Genomic DNA, 26,174 nt, shown 5'->3' with positions numbered 1-26,174 from the left:
CAAGGGCTGGCCAGTGGTCCAAGTCGCATCTCATGATTCTATTAACCCAAAGCTTCCAATCTGCACTAGGTTTTATCCATGATAGCAGAGGGTTGCGGCTAGTTTCCCATTGGTGCCAAGTTAGCTTGACCCTATCGAGCAACAAAGTTCCTGTCTGAGCAATGGAGAAATAGGGGGCCACCTCATCATGAATAGTATTACGGATAAAGGTTGGTCCCAATTCCTTTTTAGCAGAGGAGTCCACAGGATTTATGCAACTATCAAATTTGTTAGCTTGAATCTTCTTCCTAATCTCAGGGGGAAAACGAAGTACTATTTGAGGTACTGAAGTCTCTAGTTGTTTGGCTTTTGATTTCTTGGGTGCCATTGCTAGGGTTTGTTTTGCAGAGATTAAAAGGATGCAAGAGATGGTGCAAGAAATGAAAAAGCAGGAGGAGTGCTTAGATTCAAATTCTAAAGTGTATATTATATGGGTATCTCTATATTAGGCTACACTAAGTTTTTGGGCTAAGGCCCAATTATCTTGATAAATGGATCATATTAATATTGAGTCCATTTTTAAAATTAAAAAAAAAAGTATTCATTCGAGACAAAACCCGTTTTATCCTGAATGAGGGGGGCATTGTTGACACCAAAAAATTAAAAATTCTCTGTCGATTGAGGCTCGAACACATTCAGAAGAAGGTCAAGAATAAAGGAAGTAAAGTTAGTGGCCTAAGAAAGATGAATGAGGAGGCAATACATGGTAGTAGCCCAAAAAAGGGAGTTCAAAGGCAGTTGCAGCAACTGCAGTTCATGGGCAGTTGCAGCAGCATGACAAATGGGCATGTGACAGCACAACATGGCCATTGAAAGTCATATAAAAGGTGGAAGTTCAAAGAGAAAAAGGGCTTCAACAAAATTCACAATTCATGTGGAATTAGGAGTAACATAACTTAATTAGGAGTAGCTCTTGTACTTAGGCATAGTTTGCTTCTAATTCAGTCTGTAGTTTGTTTGTAATTCAGTCTTTGTAGCCAAGTTTTTCTCTATCGATTGTTGTGCGTTTTGAACTTGTAATTTAATTCTTGTAATTAAGTGGCAAGTTTAATTGTTATTTAATCAAATTTCAATTTATTTGCATTTGTTTCTTCGCGTTACAATCTCCAAAGAAGTCATTGAAACTGTCAAGGCATAAAACACCAGCCACAATTGTCTGATCTGTTGTTGTTTTGTGAAAATTTGGGTTGCGTTTGGTAGAGTTTTAGAATTATGATTTGAAAATAGAGTTGCATTTTGAATTTGTGAGTTTTGAAATTATGATTTGAGCGTGGAAAATTTGTTTGGTTATGAGTTTTAAAAAGAGTTTTGAATTGAGTGATGTGACACATAATATTTGATTCAAAAATTTACAACTCATAACTAAACACACAACTCAAAATTCTATTGAAAGCTTATAAAAAAAAAATTTAAAAATTCAAAAAATATTTTTTATTTAAAATATTAAAATAATAGGTGCCAAAAAAAAAAAAACACAAACACTGTTCTTATCAACCGGCCAGATGTCTGGGAGGATGACCGGGTAGATGTGTTTTCACATATGGGTGTGAAATCAATTTTTGAAAACTGTAACCAAACACATGGCTCAAACCAAGGGGTGGAATTGAGTTTGGAAAGCTTAACCAAACAGAGCCTTAGTTTCTCTGTCAATTTGACCAAAACTACATTTTTGCTAACACACGGCTAAGAGGACTTGGATCAATTGTAGCATAACTTAGGAGCTCTGTATCAGATTGGAGTATGTCCATCACTTGCTCATCCAAAAAGGCCCATGCTTCTATTCCATCTCCACTTTTGGTTTCAACCAGAATTACTATATTTAAGAACACTGGTCTTGATTCCTCCAATCCAACTGGAGATATCCACATAGGCTTTCCCCATCCAAAATCAACTTCATAAAGCCCAAAATTCACCAAACTGGTTATAGCCAAACAATCAGCTTCCTTTCCAAGTGTTTTGCTCATCCCCTTCACAGTCTCACAATAATTGACAAACCCTTCGTCACCCTGTAGTTCTTTCACCAATTCAGCATCAACTTCGGCTATCGCTTCCTTCACGTGACCCACCAATCGCTCCAACTCCGTTTCAGTCTCGTCTTTGCATTCTGCGACCGCCAACCATAGAAAATTTCCCATGCAAGACTCTGGAAAGGGTGGCAGAGCTCTCTTGCGCATGTTCACTGCTTGGGTCATGAAAGATGGCTTGTAGGCACCAGTTTTCGCTTTAGAAGCAGCCATGAAACATTTCCAGAAAAGAGATGACACGGCTTGAACACGACTTGTGGATGCTTTGGCCTTGAGTGTGGCCAGAGCAGAGGCATCAAATGTGAACCTCTTTGTAACACAATTGCCCTTCCTGACAAAGCGGCTTAACATGGCCATGAGGGTCAATTCTTGTGTCACAGATTCATTTTGAAGGAAAAGTGATGGTGCAATGTAACTTGGACACGGTACTGATTCAAAAGACCCGCGAGCAATGGCAGCCCAGCTCTTGAAAAAGTTGCTCATGGCTGTTCCATCGGTGGCCAAGTGTGAGAAGAACGCGCCAATGGCGAATCCACCGCAGTCGAATATGTTTACTTGGAACATGATTACATGGAACCCTGAAGTTGGTCCATTTGGACTCCAAATGGGCTCACGGGGAAGCAATTGACCAATGGATGGGCAATGAGGTTGGGTGAGAAAGTCGGATAAATTACATTTGACTCTGGCCTCCGCATAGAAAACTCCATCGTCGTTGCAATCAATGGTGAGAGCGTCTTTGATCCTCCCCGCAAGCGGATAATAGCGGGTTAAGACTTGTGACAAGGACTTCTTCAACAATTGAGAGATGACACAAACACGAACACCAACACGATCATTATTGTCATTGTCGAGCATAGGATAGAAGAGGGTTATTGGGGCATGGTTTGGCGGAGCAAACTGATCCAGAAGAGAGAGCTTGTAGGTTCTCAAGTGAGGAGGAGTTGGAGAAGAAGGTTTGATGGTTTCACGGGAAATGATCTCAACCTCTATCATGCTCATTGCTTTTGCTTTGCTTTGATTTTGGTTAATTAGTTTCCTTCAAATAGTAGTGGTAGCAAATTATTCAGCTTTGCCTTGGGGGGTTATTAGTTTAATTAATGTCATACTCATGAGCATAGTGTATTCCGTCAATAGCTAGATCTAGATTATTTCTATTTGTCTTGTCTAGTTTTGATGGTTCCAAGGTTTCTTTCTCTTCAATAGAAAAACTTCTTCACGGCACAACGGCATAGCTGTGAATGATATGATTTGTGATTTTTCCATAAGACACTATAAAATAAAAAATGTAATTTATCGTAAATAAAATCTATAGTGTAGCATAAGTCAAAACTATGTGTAATCTCTTTGTATATATTTAAATGTCAATAAGAAAAGTGTTCTAAACTAAAATTACACAATTTCAGTAAAGTAGGTTTTGTCCAAGGGTATTAGCAGAAATAAAATTTGTAAGCATGTTATATTACATGTTATTAATTTTATTTTAAAAATATAATTATCATTAATTATAATGTAATTAATTTAAAATGTACTAAGTCTAAATGAATAATGCTATACAAATAAAATAATATAAAATTTATATACAAAATAACGTGACTGCATATCACTTCAAAAGAAAAATCTCATCAAAATTATTATTAATTATAAATATATCACAACCATAACATTCCAATAAAAGATTGTATATAAATTTTTTGAAAGAGTAATTTTTTTCAATCTAACATTCATTATTTGGCAACTGGACCAATTAATTATTTAAAACTCCAAACCAAAACAGAAGGAATATTGCAAAAAAAAAAATTATATGGGCCGGCTCCAAAAAGGATTCATGTAGGCCTAATCCTTCAAACAAAACAGAGTGAATATTGAAATATATAGGCCGGTTCCAAAAAGGATTCATGTGGGCCTAATCCGGCCCAAACAGACAGTGTTTAAAAAAAAACAAAAAAAATCTTCCAGGTTTCAGAGATTTGCTTGACTGAGAGGGTTATGCAGATTCGCAGCTCCGGTAAAGCGGTTGGTTTCCGTATCTGAGCAAGCGGTGTTCGTCTCCGTCGAGAACCAGCAATGGCGGATGAACCGTTTCTCTCTTCATTCCCATCAAATCTCACTCTTTTCTTCAACCAAAACCCCTAAACCCTAACCTTTATTTCTCCATCGAGCAAGCCCCAAAGCATGCACAGGTAGTCTCTGTTGGTCAGTACAATATACATACAAATCTCCATGTATGGAGGGCACTTACTTCACATTCTCCTTTTTCTATTCGTTGCACAGATTAACGATCCGTCTCTGCTCAATTTCACGATCGTATTGGAAATTGAAAGAATCTCTATATGTAAATCTTCTTCCCTCTTTCATCTTGATTTTGTTTTTGAAAGAAATAGGAATTCATGTCTGTGGAATGATGGAAAAGCAAAGAAAATTAGCCACTTCTAAGCATTTTATATCACTTCTTTCTTTCAATTTGTGCAATAACCAAGCAAAGTCTAATAATTTTATGTTATTGCGTAGGGAATTGCTGGCAGAGTGGAAACATTGCAAACCTACACAGCTTTAAGTGGTATTACTCATCTATAATTGCTCTGACACATGATCACTTGGGTGCATTTGTTTGTCTAATGCTGTGTTCTCTCCCCCCCCCTCCCAACAAACACATTTCCCTTTCTTTTTCCTTTTCCTTTTCCTATCACTAATCCAAGATCCAAACACAGCCTAAAGAACACGGATGAAGGATTGTTAAGTGTATTGATCTTTCTCTTGTCTTGAATGTCATTCGTTATATGCAAGAAATCTTGAGAGTGTCAGGTTTTCATTTGCAGGTCATGGTTCTTTAAGGTATGGGGCGGAACCAATTTTGAGGTCTGTGCAGATGCAAATTGTTAATGCACTTCGATTGGGTGCAAGAAGTGTAGCTTCTAGTCTGCTATCAGATATTGGCCACAGAAACCACTCATTGACAGCCAGTGATTTTATTTATATTCTTGAGTATTGTGCACGATCGCCAGATCCACTGGTAGGCTCTAAAATGAGTTTGTTCTCCTGAGGCTATTATGTTGCTTATGTTATCCGTGCTTGAGACATACAGATTTTGGACTAGAGGATAACTAGTGGACTTGTTCATACTTTAAAACAGTGCATTCTTGACTGTATTTTTGTTTTGCTCTCTAACATATAAGTTAACTATATTAGAGTAGAACACATATAGGAGGCAGATTCAAACCACATTAAACATGGTATATTGGTTTATCTTAGGCATACTGTTTGTCACTTTAATTGGAAGAGATCAAAATTTAAACTTTGCATTGTAATATGCAATCAATGCAAGTTCATTTTGACCGTCTGCATAGAATCATTGCGTAGTGTCACGAAAATAAGTTAACTTGATAAATGCATTTACTAAAGAGTAACTTACAGGTGAGGCCTTCGCATTTGCCTCATTTACACTGACAACTGAGGCCTCCTCCACTTTGTGTTGGGTAGAGATTACTCACACTCCCTATGTTGAATGATTCTTGGGTGGAATAGTCATGGAAGATATTCCTTTTGTCTGCAGTTTGGCATGGAAACTTGGAGAATTATGGGTGAGAAAGATGTTTATTTGGATGAGAAGTGCTACCTTCTTATTATTCGAGCTCTTTGTAAAGGGGGTTACCTAGACGAGGTATGATGGTCTTCTACATATTTTGACCATATTTTCACAGTCACTTTTTGGTTAATTTTTTCTGTTCAGTAAGTGAAAAAATTTTCATGTTATCAATTATACATCAGTATGTATCAGTAATAGCTTGTTAATGTGATTCATTATCTTAGCAAGGCCACTGAATTCTTTGTCATGAAAATGATGCAAAATAAGGCTGCTTGTGTTATAAATGGTTGAGATTCCATCAATAATTAAAACATATCTAACTAGCACTAGTATTGCTGCTTTGAACTACCAGTAAAACGTCTATTTGTTTCTTCTTCTTCTACTTTTTTTTTTTTTTTACAAGTAAAAATGTCTGTTTGTTTCTGCTCTTGTCTTTATTTTTCCTTTTTCTTTTTTCCCTTCTTTGGTTGGAATTTACTTAACATGTCTATGTGTTTCTACAATACTTTGTTCAGGCATTCAATTTGATGAACATTCTTGGAGAAAACCATGACTTCCATCCTATTTTGCTTATGTACAATAATTTCTTGGGAGGTTGTGCAAGAATACATAGTGTAAATCATGCCAATGAATGTTTGGATTTGATGGAGCGCCGAATGGTGGGGAAGAATGAAATAACATATACAGAGCTTCTCAAGGTTAGAAAGAGTGTTAAAAAAAATTTCTTAATCTATCTTAGATGGCTAGAAACCAAATTGTTAGTACGGTTTTCAGCAGTTAATGTCTGCATCCTTTTTCCCCCTCCTTGGTTTGGTTTTTCTCATGAAATTTGTGATTATAAAAGTATAAATGTAATCATAGTTTATACTGGTGCATCCTTGCTCTTGTGGTGTATGTTTCATATTATGTGTGTTTTAACACTTCTCATTCCATGCTGAACTGTTTGCAATTGATTGAGTGATCAATCTTTGTTGTGGCTGTGATCTGATTTTGTCAAGTAACATACATGGACCTAACGAAGTTGTAAAACCTTTTCTTTTTTTTTTTTTTTCTTTTTTTTTTTTTTTTTGTATGTATGTATCAAATTGATTACTATTCTAAATTTATCCTTTCAGCTTGCAGTTTTGCAGCAAAATCTATCTGCAGTCCATGAAATTTGGAAGGAGTATATAAAATATTATAGTCTCAGCATTATTTCTCTTCGAAAGTTTGTATGGTCCTTTGCAAGGTTGAGAGACTTGGAAGCTGCATATGAGTCCTTACAACACATGGTGGATTTGGCTTTGCGGGGATGCTTCATTATTTGTAAAACAGCTGAAGGAAAGTTGTTCACTTCAAGATTGGACATTCCTATACCTTCAAGCTGTGAGTTGGGCCTGCACAGATGTAGCAAGGAGAATGAAGATTCTGAACTTTCTGGTTTTGTGAACGGTAAGAAAATGGAGACTTTTGTTAGTAACCATGAGCAAGTCAGTACTTTCTTCACAGGAAGGAATGAAGTTGATAATGCCGGGCTAAGTGTGCTGAGAAAACATAACAGTGCGTTTGTTATGAAGGTCTTGAGGTGGTCTTTCAATGATGTGATACATGCTTGTGCACAAACTCTAAATTGTAGGTTGGCAGAGCAATTAATTTTACAGGTAGCATAACTTTATTATGTGCATTTGCAATTGTTTTATGTTGCTGTTATATTTATTAATCTTACACGGGGATTTTAATTGATATTTATTTTAAAAGCTAAAACTTGTAGTCAGGTTAAACCCACTGAATATTCTCATATTCTAGTGAAGAATTTGTTTTCCTTCAGTCTTTAGATATTTTTGTATAATTTTTTTCCCTCCAATTTTTCATAATGTTATGAGCCTTTCCTATTAGTGAATAGCTGTGTACTGTTGAACTTAATCACCTTCTTGTTATTTACTGACTTTTAGGGGTCTATTTTGTTTAGATGTGGAATCTGGGTATGGAACCATCATGCAGTACATATGATGGCTTCATAAGAGCAGTTGTTTTTGAAAGAGGTTTCCATGATGGCATTGAACTTGTAAGATATACTGCTCCATTCAGCAACTCTGTGCAGTTTCTTTCTTCTTTGCCTTTTTTATTGTTTACAATTCACTGATCTTGTTTGAGTTCTTTTTAACTATTCCCACTAGAGAACATCATCTCATTTGATTTCATTTTTCACCCTTCATCTCCTGCAGTTAAAGGCAATGCAACAGAAGAATTTGAAACCGTATGATTCAACTCTTGCAACCATAGCAATAGGTTGCTGCAAAGCGTTGGAACTGGATTTAGCTGAGGCTTTGCTGGATCAAATTTCCAAAAGCCCTCATGCGCATGCTTATAATGCTTTTCTTGAGGCATGTGACACTCTAGTAAGTCAGCATTATATACCTGAAGCTTCACATTACATTTGTTTCCCTTATTTTATGCCCTCTATTTCTTTTTACTTTCAGCAAGCAAGAATATATAGTGCATATTTTTACATGAAAGATAGAATATGGATAACTCAAGTCCAATGCAGTCCCATTTGACTAGCCAATGAAGAGGTTATATTGTTGTTGATAGTACACATTTTAGGCAAGCAGCAATATTGGAGCCCCCAATGATTACAGTCTTATTCTTTACCAAAGAAAGAAAGAACGATTACTATCTTATCGGAGTGGCCCCAACTTTTTCCTACTAACACTTTAAAGTCAATTGCCTAATGGTTCAGTGCCACTTGAATTCAGATGTTCTTTCTATTAATGTAAAATTATATAGGATCAACTTTTTTTTTTTTTAAGTAAATGAATTTCCTTCTAGTCTTTAATAAAAGCTTTACATTTTGTAGGATCAACCCGAACGTGCTGTTCGTATATTGGCTAGAATGAAAGAAATGAAACTCCAGCCAGATATCAGGACATATGAGCTGCTATTTTCATTATTTGGCAATGTGAATGCACCCTATGAAGAAGGCAATATGTTGTCACAGGTTGATGTTGCCAAAAGGATAAATGCTATAGAAATGGATATGGTGAAAAATAGCATTCAGCACAGTCATTCATCCATGAAGAACTTGGTAAGTTTCTCGCTCTTCGGTTCTTACTTTTAGTTGACCTCAAATAGTTTTCAATTCTTAAAATTAAAATTTTCTATGGCATTTTTGGTTCAAATATGTACTTTCTTTTTCACATCAACTTGTAAACATTTGTTGAACATTATGGTAATGACTAATGTTGTTAGGATCAGTTTGATGCCGTAGGTAGACAAGGTCTGTTGTCTTTGTATGTAACAGTATTTTACTGGTAAATAGTTGGATCCCTGGGTTTACTAGGTTAAAGTTGTTCATTGTGAATGTGGGGATTATTTGATTGATGACATGTGTACAGACATGTGATTTGAAGCTATAGTTGCGCCATTTTTGACATCTCAACACAGTGGCATGGCATTAATTTATTTTTGGTTCTTCAGTTAAAAGCACTTGGAGCAGAGGGGATGGTGAGGGAGCTCATCCAGTACCTACGTGTGGCAGAGAATCAGTTTTCTCGTGGTTACTCTTGTCTAGGAACACCTACCTATAACACAGTGTTGCATTCACTTGTTGAGGCTAAGGAAGTAGGTCCTGCTATCCGATAAAAGTATATTCTATCAGTTGTTCCACCTAGGTAGTCTTTACATATCAAAAAAAAAAGAGTAGTCTTTATGTTCGTTTGGTCACTAACTTTTTTTTTTTTTTTCGTGCATTGAAATCCAGAGTCACATGGCAATTGAGATTTTCAAATCTATGAAATCATGTGGTTTTCTGCCAGATGCTGCAACTTATAATATTATGATTGATTGCTGCAGCATTATAAGATGTTTCAAATCTGCTTGTGCATTAGTTTCTATGATGGTGCGTGATGGTTTTTCTCCACAGGCAGTAACTTACACATCTCTTATAAAGGTATGCTTAATTGCTTTTCCAACCACGTATGTTTTAAATTAGTCTGCATCCCACAAAATGGTGCTGTCATATGCATCTGACATAAAAAGAGTAGTGTAGTTATGATTTAGTTTTGTTTGATTTGCTCTGGTAACAGTAGTGACCCTGCAAATTTGTTGATGCATTTAATTGAAATTTAGACCAATCATTATGCTGAATTGTTTACCAAAGAAAAACATTGTTCTGATACCTTTAAGCTTCTGATTTTAATACTTCTGTTGTAATTTTCACAGTTTAATCGAAAATTTGTGCTAATCATTGAGCTGATTTTTTTGTCAAAGAGATACACTGCTCATGCACATCAGATTGGTATATTTGTAGTTTTTTTTTTTTTTTTTTTTTTTGGTTACAAAAAGAAGGGGTCACGCTGGCCCCGCAAGTCCCCAGCCCTGGGCTAAGACATTGCTTGAGGCAACGTATAAGGGCATCACGCCAAGGGGCGATGGAGGATCGAACTCGGGTGAAACCGTTTTTGGGCCAATGCCTAACCACTGAACCCACCCCTCAGGGGCAGTATATTTGTAGTTTGAGTGAGAAACCTGCTATTTAAGGTTGCTAAAATTTTAAAAATCTAAAAGTTGAGTTCGATCAAATGGCAATCATTTGGTTATGGCTTTGAATCCAACCAAATCCAGATCTCTATTATAATCATGAACCAACTTAATCCCGCAATTCATGGTGGTGTTGTGAATGGTAGAGGTAAACATTATATTTGACCTGGAATTTTCAGTCTTCATAAAGTGAAACGTATTTGTGTCAGATTCTGTTGGGGAATGGAGATTTTGATGAAGCATTAAATCTTCTGGACCAAGGAATCATGGAAGGGATCCAATCTGATGTATTGTTATTCAACACTATTCTTCAAGGAGCATGTGAAAAGGTATCTTTTCTTAAGAATGACTGAAGTTACCTGTTGTACCGAAACTCTCAATTTCTGTAAGTAAACTTTTTATAGTATAGCATGGCATTGTTTCTTATTATAGCGTAGCATGGCATTGTTGTCTATTACGGTTTTTTTTTTTTGCATACTATCACTACTCTCTTCTTGCCCCTCACGTTCATGAAGACTGCATTAATTTCCTACTCCATTTTGTATCATATTCCCCCCTTTGATCAAGTGAGAACCAATGTCTCAGCCTACCTCATTCCTTTTTGATGTTGTTGGTGTGTGTGTGTGTTAGGGAAGAATTGATATAATTGAGCTTATTGTTGAGCGGATGCACCAAAAGAATGTCCAGCCTGATCCGTCAACCTGCTATTTTGTGTTCTCTGCATACATCGATCATGATTACATCAGCACGGCTATGGAAGCGTTGCAAGTTCTAAGTATGCGAATGATTTCTGAAGAAGATGGCATTCTTGAAGAAAAGAGAACTGAATTAGAGGAAAGCTTTATCCTTGCTGAAGACTTGGAAGCCGAGTCACGCATTCTCAAGCTTTTCAGAGATTCTCAAGAGAATCTTGCTGTTTCCCTCCTGTATTTAAGATGGTGTGCTACACTTGGGTTCGAGATTTCATGGCTTCCTAACCGAAGTCTATGGGCCAAGAGACTTTCAAGTAATTATAGTTCTAGAGAAGGTGTCGCTGTGAGATGAGGTCTCTGGCTCAAAGCGGCTTTGGAGTTGGCTAAAATTTTGTTGCTGGTTTTGGGGCCAACTCCATCCAATTTTGCGTACTCGTTAATGACGAGCTGCTGGAGATTACAAGTTCTTGTCGTCCTGCTGACAGAAAATTATATTCAATAGTCCTTATAAATGGTCTCGTGTCAATTTGGCCCTTGTAGTACCAATTGTAATAATTTTATTTTTTAATTTTTCACATTATGTTAATTTAGTCTAGTTGATGTCACCCGTAAAAAGATTGGACAGAAATCAAATTGGATGTTGACTCAATCACTTTAAGAAGAGCGAATGAACTATTTTGCTCTTGATTTCAGTCTAATTTTTGAAAGGTGTTATTAATTGGAATATATTATCATAATGTGAGAGTTTCAAAATTAAAATTGATGCAATTAAAACTTCAAGGACGAAATTGACACGCATAGGATATAAGAACTTGTTCTATAGATTTGGCAAAGATAAACACCCCTTTGTAGGGTGGTTGCTTGTATTTTATGTTGTAATTGGCAAGATTACAAGATGTACCTCTGAAGAGTACAAAACATCCTATGTAAGATTATCATGGTAGGTGGCATAGCATGTAAGGTTGTATTTCTTCAATTTTTGGCCCATACTGGTCAGGTGGCAAGAATGGAAGAGCAATTACATGATTGGCTTGCTTTGTTTTTCCTTAGTTACTACTTCCAATCCAAAACAACCCCCCCCCCCCCCCCCCCCAAGGTGCGAAGATTTTGAATCTTAGAATTGTTGAGGAAAAAGAAAATGAAAAAATTTGTGAAATTTTTTTTTACTGTTTCTTTCATTTGCATTTCTTTCTCATCACAAATTTAAAATTCAAACACAACTTTAAAAGGCTAAAGTACTATTGCATCTAAGTTGACATGCTAGCAGTAGTCCAAAAGAGTAATGCTATACAAATTAATAAGTTTTAAAAAAATTAAAAAATGGTGTTTCTATCATATTATTCTAATGTGCTTGTTTTAAAAAATGAAAATTTAAGTAAAAACAAAAAAGTTATTCTATCATATCACTACCTACCATGTCAATAAGCAAAAACATTTTATAAATCATTTTTTAAGCATAAATCTATATTGTTCTTAAAAAAAAAAAAAAAAAGTTCTATATGACTTCAGGTCCTACTTAAAAATATTTTTAGATCCCTAAATTTTTAAATTTTAGAAACCTAGTCCACTTTTCAAAAAAAAGAAAATGCCCAATATACCCCTTATATTATCAAAAGTTGAGTGGAGTTTGGAGTTCAGGTGACTAACAAAAATGAAGAGTAAGTTTTTTACCTTCAATGCCATGGAGAGGAGTATGAGACACATTTTGATTGATAAAGAAGAGTAGTAGAGTCTACCGTTTTGGGGGGAGACATTACACTTTTTGAGTATGGTGTTCACATATTTGGACTAATCAAATTTTGTGTATTGTTTGTGAACAAATTCATTTTCTATGGAACCACGGCAACAAAAGTTTCATTCTAAATGTAAGTAGACACCTTCATTATTTGGAAGTAACACGGTAGATATTTAGCATGGAGTTCTCAATTTAATAACAAACCTAAACTCCTACAATAAACTTATATATATATATATATATATCATGTATAATATGTATATCTAAGCTAATATTCTTAACAAAACACATAATAACTCATAACACAGTAGAGCCTTTAGCCACCATGTGTGTTTGCATTGAAGGCATTGATTACATTGTGGGCATTTAGGACATAGACTATAGCTTTGTTTTTCATTCCCAGAATAAACCAGTCACTCTGAGCGATTACTTTCCTTCGATTGTTCATTTAGCTGGATATGCAAGCACATTAAACAAGATAAAGAAATAACATCAGTACAATACAATACAATATTTGCAAACAAATATAAACTATACAAGTGATCTAACACCAAAAACACAACATGGCTCCCCCTAAATTCAACAATTTATTTTGTATGCTTATATGATGATATTCATAAGAATGCATAACTTACCATTGAAAATTTTTAGTTTATCCACTTGGAACTGTGGGCTTTTCCTCAATTATTTAGAGTAAACATAAGAATTCTCTAGATTTATGTAGAATGGAGATAGAATATCATATGCACAAGCACAACCAATGAGACAAATTCAGGTAATTCCTATAATAGTGGAAGCACCAAAGACCATGACCCCCCCCCCCCCCTCCCCAAAAAAAATTTGTCTAATAAAAGCTGACACCATCATAGAACAACCAAATACAAATTAGAGTCTGGAAAAACACCCTAAGTTCCTAGGGCACTTGTGTGATTCCCGATTACCACAGAGCTCGGCATATTCTACTCTAAAAATTCAGGCTTATTTTGTACAATACTAGCAAGCCTGAGTCCTTATTTGAAAAAGCCTAGTACGAGCACAGGCACCCCAGCCCAGAATTCCAGTATTAATCAGCTAATGTGGCCTTGACAAACTCAAAGGTAACACTGCTATAAACGAGTGCATCTCAGTGGCTTATCATACTAAAGATGCTGACATATGCCAAATTATAAAAAAAAAAAAAAAAAACAAACTTTTAAAGTCATGTGATATGTCATTTAGGAAGTGATTAATTTTCTGTCTGGTGGAAGATCTATATATATATTTTACTTTAGAGGTATGCACTTAGTTGTAAAAATTGTTGTTTTCAGTGTCTCTTCTCTTCTCTTCTCTAAGAAATAATTCTTATCAAACTTCTTGACTGTAATTTAAATTTAACAAAAATTTTAATTACTTTTTATTCGTTTTTTGTTGCTTGTGTCTTAAGAATACTTATTAGGAATAATAACTTGTTTTTAAAGTATATCCTAATAGAAAAATTATTTAGGTAATAAATGTAATATAAATTGTAGTATTTAATTTTAGGGGTAATTGCATCCCAGTGTAATCAAGAAGAAAAAAAAAATTACATATTCATGAACAAAATTTATAATTTAAATTATTAATATTTATAAAAAAAATTCATTGATTTGTAATTATTTTTAAACTCCCACTGATTTAATATTTCCTCTTAATTTTATAATAAATTGATTAGCATTATTATAAAATTAATAAGTCAAAGCTCTCATTATGTAAAAAGTGATTTTTGTTATTTTTGTAAACAAAGTTTTTTTTTTAGTTTTTTTATTTTAACTTATGACTAACAATGCATGACATAAAAGAATATTTTTAAAAGTATTATTTCATAAATTTTTAATTGCATTATTTATTTGTATGCCTATAAAGAAAGGGATCTAAGGTTTCTGAAACTATTTGGTCAATAAACTTAATTTTTTTGAACTAAAATCAGCTTTGCTTGGTTCTATTTTTCCAAAAGCACTTTTTAAAAAATTCTACTTTCTTATTTTTCATATTTTTTTATTTTTATTGAATTTTTTTAATATTTTAAACAATTTTTTTACTTTTTAGACACACCTAACATAAATACATCTAAAAAGTAAAAAAATTGTAAAAAAAATCTTTTAAAAATTCACTAAATACCAAAAATACAAAAAAAAAAAATACAAGAATTCAATACATTTTTTGTATTTCTATGTATTTATTAATATTTTAAAAAAAATTTACAAATTTTTTATTTTTTAGATACATTTAAGCAAAGTGCATTTAAAAAAGTAAAAAAAAAAAAATGTTTAAAATTTTAAAAATATTCACTAAAAACAAAAAAATACGAAAATCAAAAAACTCAATTTTCAAAAAACTTAATTCAAAAAACTCAAACCAAACACACTGAATAGCATTATTTATCTAAAAAGACACCTATCTATCCAAATACTTATTTATTTGTTTATCTGTTTAAGTATCACTTCTATCTAAATGTCGTCCAACTATTTATCCAACCCCATTGCCACCAACTCTCACCACCAACCATCCCTGCCAAAATGACTATTGATCCAATCCAAAATTCTTTTAAAAAAAAGGACAAATGCTAACAAGTGCCCTTATGCATTCTTTAATGTTGGGAATTGAGCAAAAAGTGTCTTGAAAATATATTAAAATATTAAAAAATATATATTAATTTCAATAAAAGTACACTTAATTTAGTAAAAAGCGTTACTCAATTCTTTTGTCTTTTACTTGCATACTAAGGACACTTGTTAACCAGATTCAAAAAAAAAAAAAAAGGGCGACATATCTGAACTTCCATTTTTTTTACTGAAACATATATGAACATGAACTGCATACTTGTGACACTAGTGTTTTATTATTTTAGATTTTCAAACGTCCTCAATAAATTTCAGAGATGGTTTAATTTACTAACCACGCATCAAAGGTGGTCTTTTCAGGTTCCTCTTTTGCTAAACAAGAAAAAAGAAAAACAGGTGGTCTACTTCCTTCAGTAATTGGTCATCCAAGATTTGAGCTTTTACATGATGTAATAAAAACTACACCAAACATTGAAATATAAGCCCCGATGACAGTTCTCAGTGCTACAATTAGTTGATTTGTTTAATTGCTGTTAACTGGATGCTTAAATGTTCTCGGCTGGAGGTAACTCGGCAAGCTTTGGCGGAGTGCCAAGTACTCGTTCCATATCAAAACGAACTTCAATGTTGCGAATACCATACCCAACTACCATCAGCCAATAAAGCAGTTTGGCAAGTTCTGGTGCACTTGTCTCTGTTGCACTCGTCTGTAAACCACAGATAACAAATCTCAATAATGTCAGCAAAAGAAATTGAAAGTTGGTCTTCAAAGAGGTAATAATCAATTATATGATACTCGGTCAAGCAAAGAGGTTATTTTTTGAGAACAAAAATTTTTAAGTCCAATGCAAATAAGTTATCAGTCATATATATTCATATATAAGATCATCTACCATGCTATTTCAATCATGTAAATGCATAATTTACCCTGCTATAGTGTCAAAATATCTGATCTGATATTTTGAGAGATCTGCTCCAGCAGTGCATATGTTATTTTTTAAGTGGTTTTGAGTTTATTGACACTATAATAATATTTCAGTTAGTGTTTTTCTATCTAGGCTGGTCCGACATTCACTCTACTATGTGGAGGCTTTGCTTATGAGGAAATGTGAAGATGGACCAAAATTGAAAGTCAAACTTTGGCATCAAGAATGTGTCAGATAGATGGGCTAAGAGAAAAGGAAGCTGATTATTTTCCCCTTGAAAGTGAAAAGCAAGAGGATAATATAATTGTACACCTTCATTTGTCCAGGATCCGTAACAGCCAAGAGGCGTTTTATGAACGTGTTCATTGCCAGCACAACGTCCTCCCCAGCACTACTTGTTAATTCCTGCATATAATATTGGGCAAGAAATAAAAATGCATAATAGGCACTAAAGGCTGGTTCACAAAATAGCCACAGCTCCATGTCCAGAACTACCAAGCAAAACAAAGTTACAAGTTATTCTGGCAAAACTAGGGAAAGTGGGAGGTATTGACAGCACATGTAAATCAAAATGGTTTGGGCAAGTATGTTTGCCATATCCACATATAAGGCAAAATGATAAAATATCATAATCGTAGATGTTCAGAACTCTGCCCATAGAAAGGTAAGGAGTTCTTGTACCTTAAGATTTTGGGGCTGAAGAGACCTGAGATATTCCAGCAATTCATTCTGTCCATTTGCAGATTTTCTTCCTACTTCTTGATGCAGTTCCTCAATTTCTGCTTCAAGTAACTCAATATATTTCACTGCATCTATCTTCTCAGGACCAGAAACATTATTCCACCTAATAACTTCACCCGACACTTTCTTTTGTGTACCTGGTGCATAATCTGGCACATCCTGTATGGTCACAAGACCAAGTCAAAAACCCTCATCAAATAAGAGTTGAAAGACAAGCCACAGTACTTTAGTGTGCGATAATAGATAATATGGAAAAATGACCCAATTTGCTATATTTTTTTTCACTAATTACATGACTACCAACAACACAATTGCATCAGATATAAGGAGATGCAAATAGAACAGTCAACAGGATTTGAGATCATGACAACATAATAGACATACAACTCACCCAAACATTATACATTGCAAACATACCCACCGAAACCAGCTATGGTCAATGAAAAGTGAAACCATAGTGGTGAAAAGGTAACAGCAACAAGGTTTCTATCACGTCTCATGCAAACATCATAAGAATATCAAAAACCTTACATAAACAACCTAGAATTTATTTCAATGTGTTAGGCTACAACATCAATACACATCATCTGAAACTCCTTGCAAATAGCATGCAATCAACATTAATCACGGGCATTCTGGTGAAAAGAGTTATATTTTGATCCTGTCAAAATAATACCTGTGTTATTATTTACGAAGGTACATTCAACATTAGAATATAGGGGAAGAAAATGATGTTCGATGATCCTAAACTTAAATTTTACTACATGATTTCTGCCATGCACATTTTGTAAATGCTCACCAAATTGGAACAGGCACTTAAACCCGCACTCTTGCCAGCTTCCTCATGTTCCTTTGTCAAATAAAGAAGAAATCTAATTGAGTTTATGTTCTCGGGGCCATAAAAGCCCACAGGTAACATGGTTGGGTTAGTGTTGAATTACGACCAACCTTAGAACCCTAAAATGGTTCTCCATTTTGCAGCCCATAACCAACTTATAGAACATAAGAAGCCAAGAATTGTCTTCCCAAATGGTGGAATCTGTCCGTGAAAACAATAAAAGGAAAGTAATTTTTATTCATCAATACATATAGGTCTATGGTAACTAGTGGCATTCCACTATTTGAGGGGTTAAATGGAAATGGTGGACAAGGGAGGGAAGGAAAGTTAGCACTTTAATGTTCTATTGGTTCATTGGAATGAGAGGGAATGGAATAGAATGGAATGGTGATTCCTGAGGCTTTCTTATGAAATGACCATTCCCTTAAAATGGTGTAAGATGATTCCATTTGTAAACTCTGGCACCACAATCAGAACTTTTCTAATTCTGAATACAAAACAAGTACAACTATGATGCCTTCTCAATAATTAAATTACAAAGAGAAAGGGAAAAAAGGATAATGAATGAACTCACTTCCTTATCTTGCACCTCAGGAAGAGCAACTTGTTCCAAACCTCGTTGCAATTCCAACCGATATTGTGCATTTCTAAACATATATCCAGTCATCAAAACACTATACATGAGCTGTGCAAGATTTTCTGCAACCTGAACAAATGCCAAAGGATCAAATTATAGCTAACTTGAAGATTGACATCCATCAAACTAGAATTGATGCAAACCAAAATTCAATCAGCTTCAACCAGTGGTCAACTTTGAATGAAAATGCAAGCCTACAAGGTTGTACATACTTACAGTGGTTACTGTCACTGTAAAGAATTGAGGGGGTAGTGTTCCAATCATATTTGCTACCGTTTGGCGCATAGCATCAACTACCTAAAGAAGACACCATTGAAAACAAATAGAAAAAAGTTATAAGTGTGCCCCCTCGATAAGGTTACAAATTACTCTAGTGCAGCAAAGAATGTTGAAACCTGCTGGGGTGCCCTTTTCACAAACAACTCCATGAACTCTGGCTGCACGCTTTTGACATATTCCAATAGAATTTCCCTCCTGCTCTTCTTCTGTTTTTATTTTTAAAAAAGAATGTCGCCAAAGCCAATTTTAACAAGGACTCAGTTATAGAATTTCCAATAATTAAAGAAGTAGAATGCTAATTTTGTTTCGACTAGTATCATAATCTAGAAAATAAGGAACTATTCAATTTGGAGGAAATCCAAACAGGCCCTCGAAATTCAAGCAACTTTGACTTATTGTAGTTCAACCTGTTCGCAATTTTTTCATTTTCTTTTTTGTTTGGTTTCAAAAGCACACTTTTCTTGTGTTCTTTCAACAACAATTTGAAATATGTTTCCATTTACACATCCCTACCCTACTCACCCTCTCCACACAATGTAATATTTCCAGACGAATGAATGTAATGATCATAGTGATACTAAAAATGTTTGGACACACATTTTCCAGTCAACAAAATAAATTGCTCATAAAAAATAAAGCTCGTTACATTAAAAACAGAAACAAAACCGCAACTTATATGATTCTGAAGCAGTGAAATTGACCTAATTTTACTTTCTTTCATTGTTTTGCTCTATTCTTCATCACTAACAAAAGCATCACAGCCACTAACACTGCAGTCATTACCAATTGTACATACAATTCAAATAAATGAAAACAAAATAACAAAAAAACAAACTATCCACATCAATTATACATATACATCTACAGAGAGAAATAAAGGAAGTACCAGAGTGCCGTTAGGGGGTTTGTAATTGCTGGCATTAGAATTGTTATTATCGTTGTTGTTCTGGGAAGAAGAATTGTAAGAATGAGCTCTCAAAGTGAATCTTCCTCTATTGTTTATCGTTCTTGGAAAGCTGATTGAAGAACACAATCGATTACTTCGACATGATACGAGAACTGGCGAAGAAGATTGTGATAGGAATGAAGGTTTCACTGACAACGACAACATTTGCAATCCCTTGAAATCAAAGTTTTTTTTTCTCTCTAAAACCCCATCATCCGGTATCACAGTGAAGAGAGCTGCGAGAAGTTATTTGGCGGTTTTGAAACACCACCACAAACGGTGGTGTTGTGATTAGTGGAGATCATGGAGTACGATTTTGTGTGGAATGTTTGGGATTGGTTGGTGATTTATGAAGGGATTTGAAAGAAGAAAAAGGTGTCTTGTGTTTGGTTGAGAGCTTTGGTAAAGAAAAGAAAAAAAAGTGTGCGAAATGGGTGAGGCTGTGGTACATTTGATGGATGAGTTATGAGGATATATATTTTATATTATAACTAATATTATATAGACTTGCGTATGTCCGGCACGGGGTAAATAATGTTCGGTATAAATAATGATAGGATTAAAATGTAGATATAATTTCTACATATAATGTTAATTAATTAATTAATTTAATGTATCCTTAACATTTAATTAATCATGGGGAACATGAATATATTAGAAACACTGCCACCACACATAAACTAATTTTGTTTGAATAATTGTAGGCATCATTAAAATTTAGGAAAAATTAATCAAAAAAAAAAACTTAAAATTTAATACTTGTAACAAAATAAACTATTGAGTTTTTAATTTTATAAATTTAAATATTAAATTTCTAATTTATTTTCAATCTAAACTATTTGCATGTTTTCAATCTAAACAATCTGAGATCGTTTACGTATTTTACTAAATAATAAATAAATACCATTAACAATCCAAGCAATTTGTCGGTAGGAAGAAGTAACCATCAGTCCTTTGCGGGGTCTGTCTTTCACATATTTTTTTTTGCATTCCTATTGAAAAAAATAATAATATATCAACACAATTTGCATTCCTATTGAAAAAAAATAATAATATATCAACACAATTTGAATAGCACATAAAATAAATAAAGATGTGATAGTGGTCAAGCATTTGAATGCGCAACACAATTAAGAAAACCGACCACTATCTCTTTTCTTACTCTGTTTCTTTTCAATTTCTTCACCATGTCTTCAACAGGGATGAAGAAATAATCCATAAATTATGAGTGAAAATTTAAATTGGGTTATAGAAATAAAATAAAATGAAACAAAAATAATGACCAATGAGAGACATGTGGGTTGAAGACCAAAAAATAAAAAAGAAAATGTTGATACCCAAACCAATGTCAACAGCCCCCACAAACCAATGTCAAGACCCTCACCTAACAACACAAAAAAGAAAAACAAATATATATCTAAGGTTTAGAAACACCAACCCAAATACATAACTTAACACCAACCCATATAAATTGAAAATGCATAAATAAAAAAATAAAAAAAGAAACATAACACAAAAAAAGAAAGAGAAATCCAAATACATATCAGTTTAAGGTTTAAAAATACAAATCCAACACAAACACATCAGTTTAAGATTTAGAAAAACAAATACAAATCCAAATCTTAGAAACACAAACCCAAATTGATGGGTCTCTTTTGCTTTGATTGAAAAGAAACATAATGATTTTCAATGCTCTATTCCAATGCTTTGTGTCTCTTAAGCTTTGTTTTCAACTTTTTCAATGCTTCCATTGAATGCATACCTAATCACACAAAACCAAACAGAAATCTTAAAAACACAAACACAAATCGAAACCAAAATCTTAGAAAACACAACCTAATCAACAAAAATATATATATAAATAATAATAATAATAATAATAACAACACAAATCCAACACGATGAAACATTGAAAACCATTTGAAAAATCACTTAAGAATATCTTAAAAATCATTTGAAAACCATTTCATGAGGATGAATTATTATTTCAAATCTAAGGATTAGTTTGTATACCATACTACAAAATGAGTCCAAAAAAAAAAAAGATAATTTGTCCTCTTAATTTCTAAAAGTACACAACTGATACGCTAATATGGAACCAATTAAGGCCATAAATAAGTTGCCCACAGCAGAAGTTACTAAATGGGAAGACTTGCAACTTATTATGATTATACTACATGTAAACAGATACATATAATTGTTTTACATATTTGATAATACATTCCGATATGTATTAAAACTTCATAAAATGGATACTTAAATCTATTCATTAACAGGCTTAGATTTAGTGCACATTCATACACATTTATCAAAAGAAACACCACAAAAAAAATGTCAATTCTGTCCATTTTCTCAAATAACCTATACCCCACAATAAATAAAAAAAAAAGCTTAGGAATGAGGCAAAGCAGTTTTAAAGATTCAAATGACATAGAAATTGCATGTTAGAGCAACTCTAATGGTGTGCTTTCCCTTCATGCGAAAGCCAAAATTTGGCAAAAACACTTCCAATTCATGTGCTATTTTTTGGTGCCAAATTATAACAATGCCAAAATTTGGCAAGAGCTCATCTCTCTATTCTCTAATGACAGAACCCTATTTGTCAACAAAGCCATTGTGATATAAGCTAATTGTTATTGTTGTTGTAGTTCTTTTTCAAAGGTAATGTTGAAGTGTAAGGAAAATTCACCTAAATACAGCTGAACAAACATTAATTAACATGAATTTCAACAAATTCAATTCAAACAACATGAAAATGACACCACATTTTCAACTCAAATTAGAAAGTAAAATAATAAAGTGAGAGAAAACAGTGTACATGGCAATTTATCAGTTGAAGAATTTTGATGGGTGTTTCCATCTTTGGGTTTGAAGAACCCTCCCAAATCCATCTTCCTCAACAATTTTTAGAGAGAGAGAGAGAGGAGAGAGAAGAAAATACCTAAATTTAAAGGGCAACCAACGCCGATACATAATCATACATATATATACATCAATCTCTGAAATTATATACAAACATCCATATATAATACACACAATCGTATCTAATACACACAAATTAAAGTCAGTACACCTTGTTCAAAAAAAAAAAAAAGTCAGTACACAAATTAGGACAAATTGTTTTAAACTAAGATCAGAAGAAAAAAATTGTCTTAAAATGGCTTATTCACACAAATTATCTTAATAAAACATCAAAAAAAATAATAACAAATGCGAACCAGAACCAATATTGTCTAAAACAGAATATAAATACAGAAGAAGCCCATTACTTCTATTATTTGAAAGAATATGAATTTATAAACTCCAAACTGTCAGAACTAAGTTAAAAAACTGACACTATGAAAATCATATTCTTAATTCAATCCAAATCTCCATACCAATTGTCAGAAATATATGTTTTCTTCTAACTGGGCTTAACAAAACTAACAAAATCACGTAAATTAATGATACAAAAAGATGGAAGAAAAAAAAAAAAAACTGTTCACGATTTAAAGAAACAAAAGAAACCATAATCAACAGTATGGCATAGTAATCTATATAACAAAAGAAACAAAATCTGATTCAAACATAAATTCAAATAAAGAGATAATTAATTTATATGCTTGATTTTCGTGTAGTTCAGAATGCTGTGTGATTACTATACACAGCATGCAATTATTGTCTCTACAATATGCTTGTCATGTATGTTTTTATCTGTTTGAGCAACAAATTTTAAAATTATGCATGCTTGCATTTTGTATCTTCCCAAAATCATAAACTCATATTATTTGTATCTACAATTATTGTCTCTACAATATGGTTGTCATGAAAAATTTTTCCCATTCGATAATCTTTGGGACTGCAACTTGACTACTGTAAAGATTGGTGTCGATTAACACAGTCTGTCCATCAATACTTCGCTTCCTAACATAAGGATTTAAAGTAGATAAAACTTTTAAATAAATTCTGGAAATTACAGAAAAAGGTGGAGATCTTGGAAGATATTCATAACCATGAGTGAGAATTCTGAATTCTAAAACTTTTGATAAGTTTTGGTCAGAAAGAGCAATACTGAAATTTGGATATATATCAAAATATACTGGACCATGGGCTAAACTGGTTTCCATAGCACCCATAAGTGATGCTCTCCAATTAGTATACCTACCATCCCGTAGAGTACACTGAATGCTAGAATTTTGACCGAGGAGAGTCAAAGGTTTTAAAGCAATCTGGACAAGTCCTATATGAATATATTTATATTCTTTGAAAAAGGGCATTAGATCCTGGACACTTAGCAAATACATTAGTGTATCATTATTATTTACTGGAGCGGCATGTTCAAAGGTTTTAATAATCTTTTTACTGAAAAAATTCAAAGTACCGATCTTATAGATGGCCTTTGGATCTACCTTCGGGATTGTCCATTTGTCTAGGGCTTCTTTGACTTCCTGGTTGGCTACAAGCTCTCTGGCTTCAGATGTAGAGGCTTCTGTTTCAGCTACTGTAGGGGCTACTGTATTTTCTTCTGAGGGAACAGTACTTATTTAATGGTATGTGACCATATATGGATAATTAATAATTAATAAAACAAACTATTAAATACATTAAACATGGCTCTGATACCAATAAGAGTGCTCGACACAGGGGTAGACTAAGCACGTCTGTCAACGACTTATGCAACCAAAAAGTCCTTACCGCTAACCGCTTGACAGACACTGGAGCTACGCGACTTGGGTGACGTCCCACTCAGCCTCACACTATGCTACCTCTCAATGGCACAAATCCAGGAATAACATCTAAAATAGTTGTATTTTGTTTAAACTTAATTACCTCATATATGGTCCATGAAATTACTGTGCTGGAGGAGGAGGCCGATTGGCCCTTGCCAAAAGGCAAATTTGTTCGTTAATTAAATTCTGGATATGATTTATTTTATTAATACACTCTTCTAATTGTTCTTGTGCCCAATTATCATTACGAGTTACTGCAATATAGTATTCAATATTAATTTTTCTATTTTTCCAGATTTCTAATATATCATTCAAAATAACAAGTTGATATACAGACATACATTAAGAAGAGAAAGAAATACTTACAATCAAAACGGCAAACTTTATTATTATTATGCTTCAAACTTTTACAAAGGAAAACACCCTGAAAATAGAAAGAGGGAGAGAATATCAAACTTAGAAAAGAAAATTTCGTGGTGCCATCCACAGACCAGAGGCAACCAATTTATATTACAAAAGAAAAGATAATGAAGACAGGTGGCGTGTGCTGGATGGTTGTGCAGTCGGGCATCCTTATCTTCTTATCTTCAAATGTCGGCAAAGAGGAATAGCTGGAAAAGTGGCAGATAATGGGAATCTGTTTTTTCAAAGTTGGTTCGTCTGTAGTTATCAGCACCGAAAGTTGTTTGGCCTATTGTGGAGCTGGAAAGTTGATGAAGACAAAAGCTGGTGGATTGTCGCAAATCATGGTGCTTTACTTTTGCCTTTGCTTTTGTCGTGAAGTAATTTGTCGGCAATCATTTCGGTAACCGAGTCCCAAATATCTCCATAATTTGGTTCGGTCGGGTCGTCATCCGGATCCTGAGATTCACCCGCAAGGACAGTAAAAGTATTGTCTTCCTCATATGGATCTGCTGTAGTCCGATCGTCTTCACTCTGGGTACTGGATGTGGATTTCATGCTGGAGGCTTTGCTAACAATGGATTGAATAAATTGCTGTTTTATATAATCCATGCTTTTAATGACAAGCTTAGTTTCTGATAAGTCTGGAAATTTATCCCTAAGCTCTTGCTGGATTTGGATAAATGGATTGACAGGTGGAGCTGGGATGGACTTAGGAGAGGCATCCCAGCAAGCTTGAGTATGCTCTTTAATTTTCTGGAGTAATTCCTGCTTAGGTTTCGGATCATCCATTTTAACCCACCATTTATACAGGAAAACACGTTTTAATCTGGGAACCTTATTCTGGAAATCACACTTGAAATCCCACTTCCATATCCATGGAATTCCAAAGCGAATGGCAAAATGAATAAGACATTTTGACATAGAGATTTCTTTATTAACTGGAAGCTGACTGAAAGCCACTTGCCATTCATTGAATGCAAGTCGAACATATTCTGGAAAGGCGTCAAGCTGTATACCAAATTTATCCCACCAAATGAGAAACCAATTTGGGAGATCATTTTTGAGAACATCAGGAAGAACACGAAAGAACCAAGAATGGCTTCGTGGAGGATTCATATAGTAGAAAGCTTGAGAAAAAGCATCTATATAATCCCAATAACTGTATCTGGATTCTTTAGATCGGATGTCAAGAGTTCTGGTAACATGGGGATGCATACCCCAAGCCTGGATAGGGACGATATTCTGGATAGTAGCCTTACTGTAATTAATAGGACTAGCAGTCCTATTAGGATCGGCTAAATGGTGCTGGAATTGTACCGAAGCAAGTTCTGTAAGAATTTGCTCGTACACATATCTGTATTAGTCAAAACGCGGGGGTGCATTTTGAGTGGCGAGATAACGGCGTTTTATCTCCCATGGATCAACCATCCATTGAACATCGGAAGAGTCTATGTAGAGGACGGTTTCCTCTAGGATGGTATTCTGGATGTAAGCAGTTTCTGGAGTAAGAAGGACATCTTTAG

At 34.2% G+C, this 26,174-nt stretch overlaps 3 protein-coding genes across 7 annotated transcripts; 1 reads left to right on the top strand and 2 right to left on the bottom strand.

The window, feature by feature from the left end:
• Positions 1-1,362: 1,362 nt before the first annotated feature.
• LOC114315203 (epi-neemfruitin B 7-O-acetyltransferse L7AT) lies at positions 1,363-4,005 on the bottom strand. Its single transcript, XM_028261782.2, has one exon. The coding sequence runs from the start codon at positions 3,060-3,062 to the stop codon at positions 1,701-1,703; it is 1,362 nt and encodes a 453-aa protein (XP_028117583.2). The 5' UTR covers positions 3,063-4,005; the 3' UTR covers positions 1,363-1,700.
• Positions 3,995-11,882, top strand: LOC114315225 (Tetratricopeptide repeat (TPR)-like superfamily protein). Of its 4 annotated transcripts, none has more exons than XM_028261805.2 (14): positions 3,995-4,243; positions 4,335-4,395; positions 4,572-4,620; positions 4,880-5,073; positions 5,614-5,721; positions 6,162-6,344; positions 6,762-7,286; positions 7,595-7,690; positions 7,851-8,024; positions 8,483-8,710; positions 9,103-9,246; positions 9,386-9,574; positions 10,374-10,493; positions 10,795-11,882. In XM_028261805.2, exons 1-14 carry the CDS (start codon positions 4,236-4,238, stop codon positions 11,206-11,208), a joined length of 2,493 nt encoding a protein of 830 aa, XP_028117606.2. In that variant the 5' UTR covers positions 3,995-4,235; the 3' UTR covers positions 11,209-11,882. The 4 variants fall into 4 exon arrangements, with proteins under 4 accessions (XP_028117606.2, XP_028117608.2, XP_028117607.2 ...); XM_028261807.2 differs by having other exon boundaries at positions 10,374-10,549; XM_082922333.1 differs by having other exon boundaries at positions 4,025-4,243; positions 5,475-5,721.
• Positions 11,883-15,411: 3,529 nt separating this feature from the next.
• On the bottom strand, positions 15,412-20,010 carry LOC114315226 (uncharacterized). 2 transcript variants are annotated; one of them, XM_082922332.1, is made up of 7 exons: positions 19,478-20,010; positions 18,708-18,797; positions 18,529-18,609; positions 18,250-18,381; positions 16,778-16,996; positions 16,409-16,501; positions 15,412-15,877 (listed from the first exon to the last, which is right to left on the bottom strand). In XM_082922332.1, the coding sequence occupies exons 1-7, from the start codon at positions 19,700-19,702 to the stop codon at positions 15,716-15,718; spliced, it is 1,002 nt and encodes a 333-aa protein (XP_082778458.1). In that variant the 5' UTR covers positions 19,703-20,010; the 3' UTR covers positions 15,412-15,715. The 2 variants fall into 2 exon arrangements, with proteins under 2 accessions (XP_082778458.1, XP_028117611.2); XM_028261810.2 differs by lacking the exon at positions 16,409-16,501 and having other exon boundaries at positions 19,478-19,990.
• Positions 20,011-26,174: the final 6,164 nt, after the last annotated feature.

The sequence above is a fragment of the Camellia sinensis genome, chromosome 3, assembly GCF_055761805.1.
Source record: "Camellia sinensis isolate YWXY chromosome 3, ASM5576180v1, whole genome shotgun sequence".
Classification (NCBI taxonomy): Eukaryota; Viridiplantae; Streptophyta; class Magnoliopsida; order Ericales; family Theaceae; genus Camellia; species Camellia sinensis.
This window is presented reverse-complemented; position numbering and strand designations above follow the sequence as displayed.

Bases quoted from the DNA above. Each gene is read 5' to 3' on its own strand.
- LOC114315226 (XM_082922332.1), bottom strand. From the start codon at position 19,702: ATGTTGTCGTTGTCAGTGAAACCTTCATTCCTATCACAATCTTCTTCG. The intron at 16,997-18,249 runs GTGAGTTCATTC...GTGACCATACAG, and splicing joins CTGAGGTGCAAGATAAGGAA to GATGTGCCAGATTATGCACC. The intron at 15,878-16,408 runs GTGTACAATTAT...TGTGGTTTACAG, and splicing joins CGGATCCTGGACAAATGAAG to ACGAGTGCAACAGAGACAAG.
- LOC114315225 (XM_028261805.2), top strand. The intron at 6,345-6,761 runs GTTAGAAAGAGT...TTATCCTTTCAG, and splicing joins CATATACAGAGCTTCTCAAG to CTTGCAGTTTTGCAGCAAAA. The intron at 9,247-9,385 runs GTAGGTCCTGCT...ATTGAAATCCAG, and splicing joins CACTTGTTGAGGCTAAGGAA to AGTCACATGGCAATTGAGAT.
- LOC114315203 (XM_028261782.2), bottom strand. From the start codon at position 3,062: ATGAGCATGATAGAGGTTGAGATCATTTCCCGTGAAACCATCAAACCT.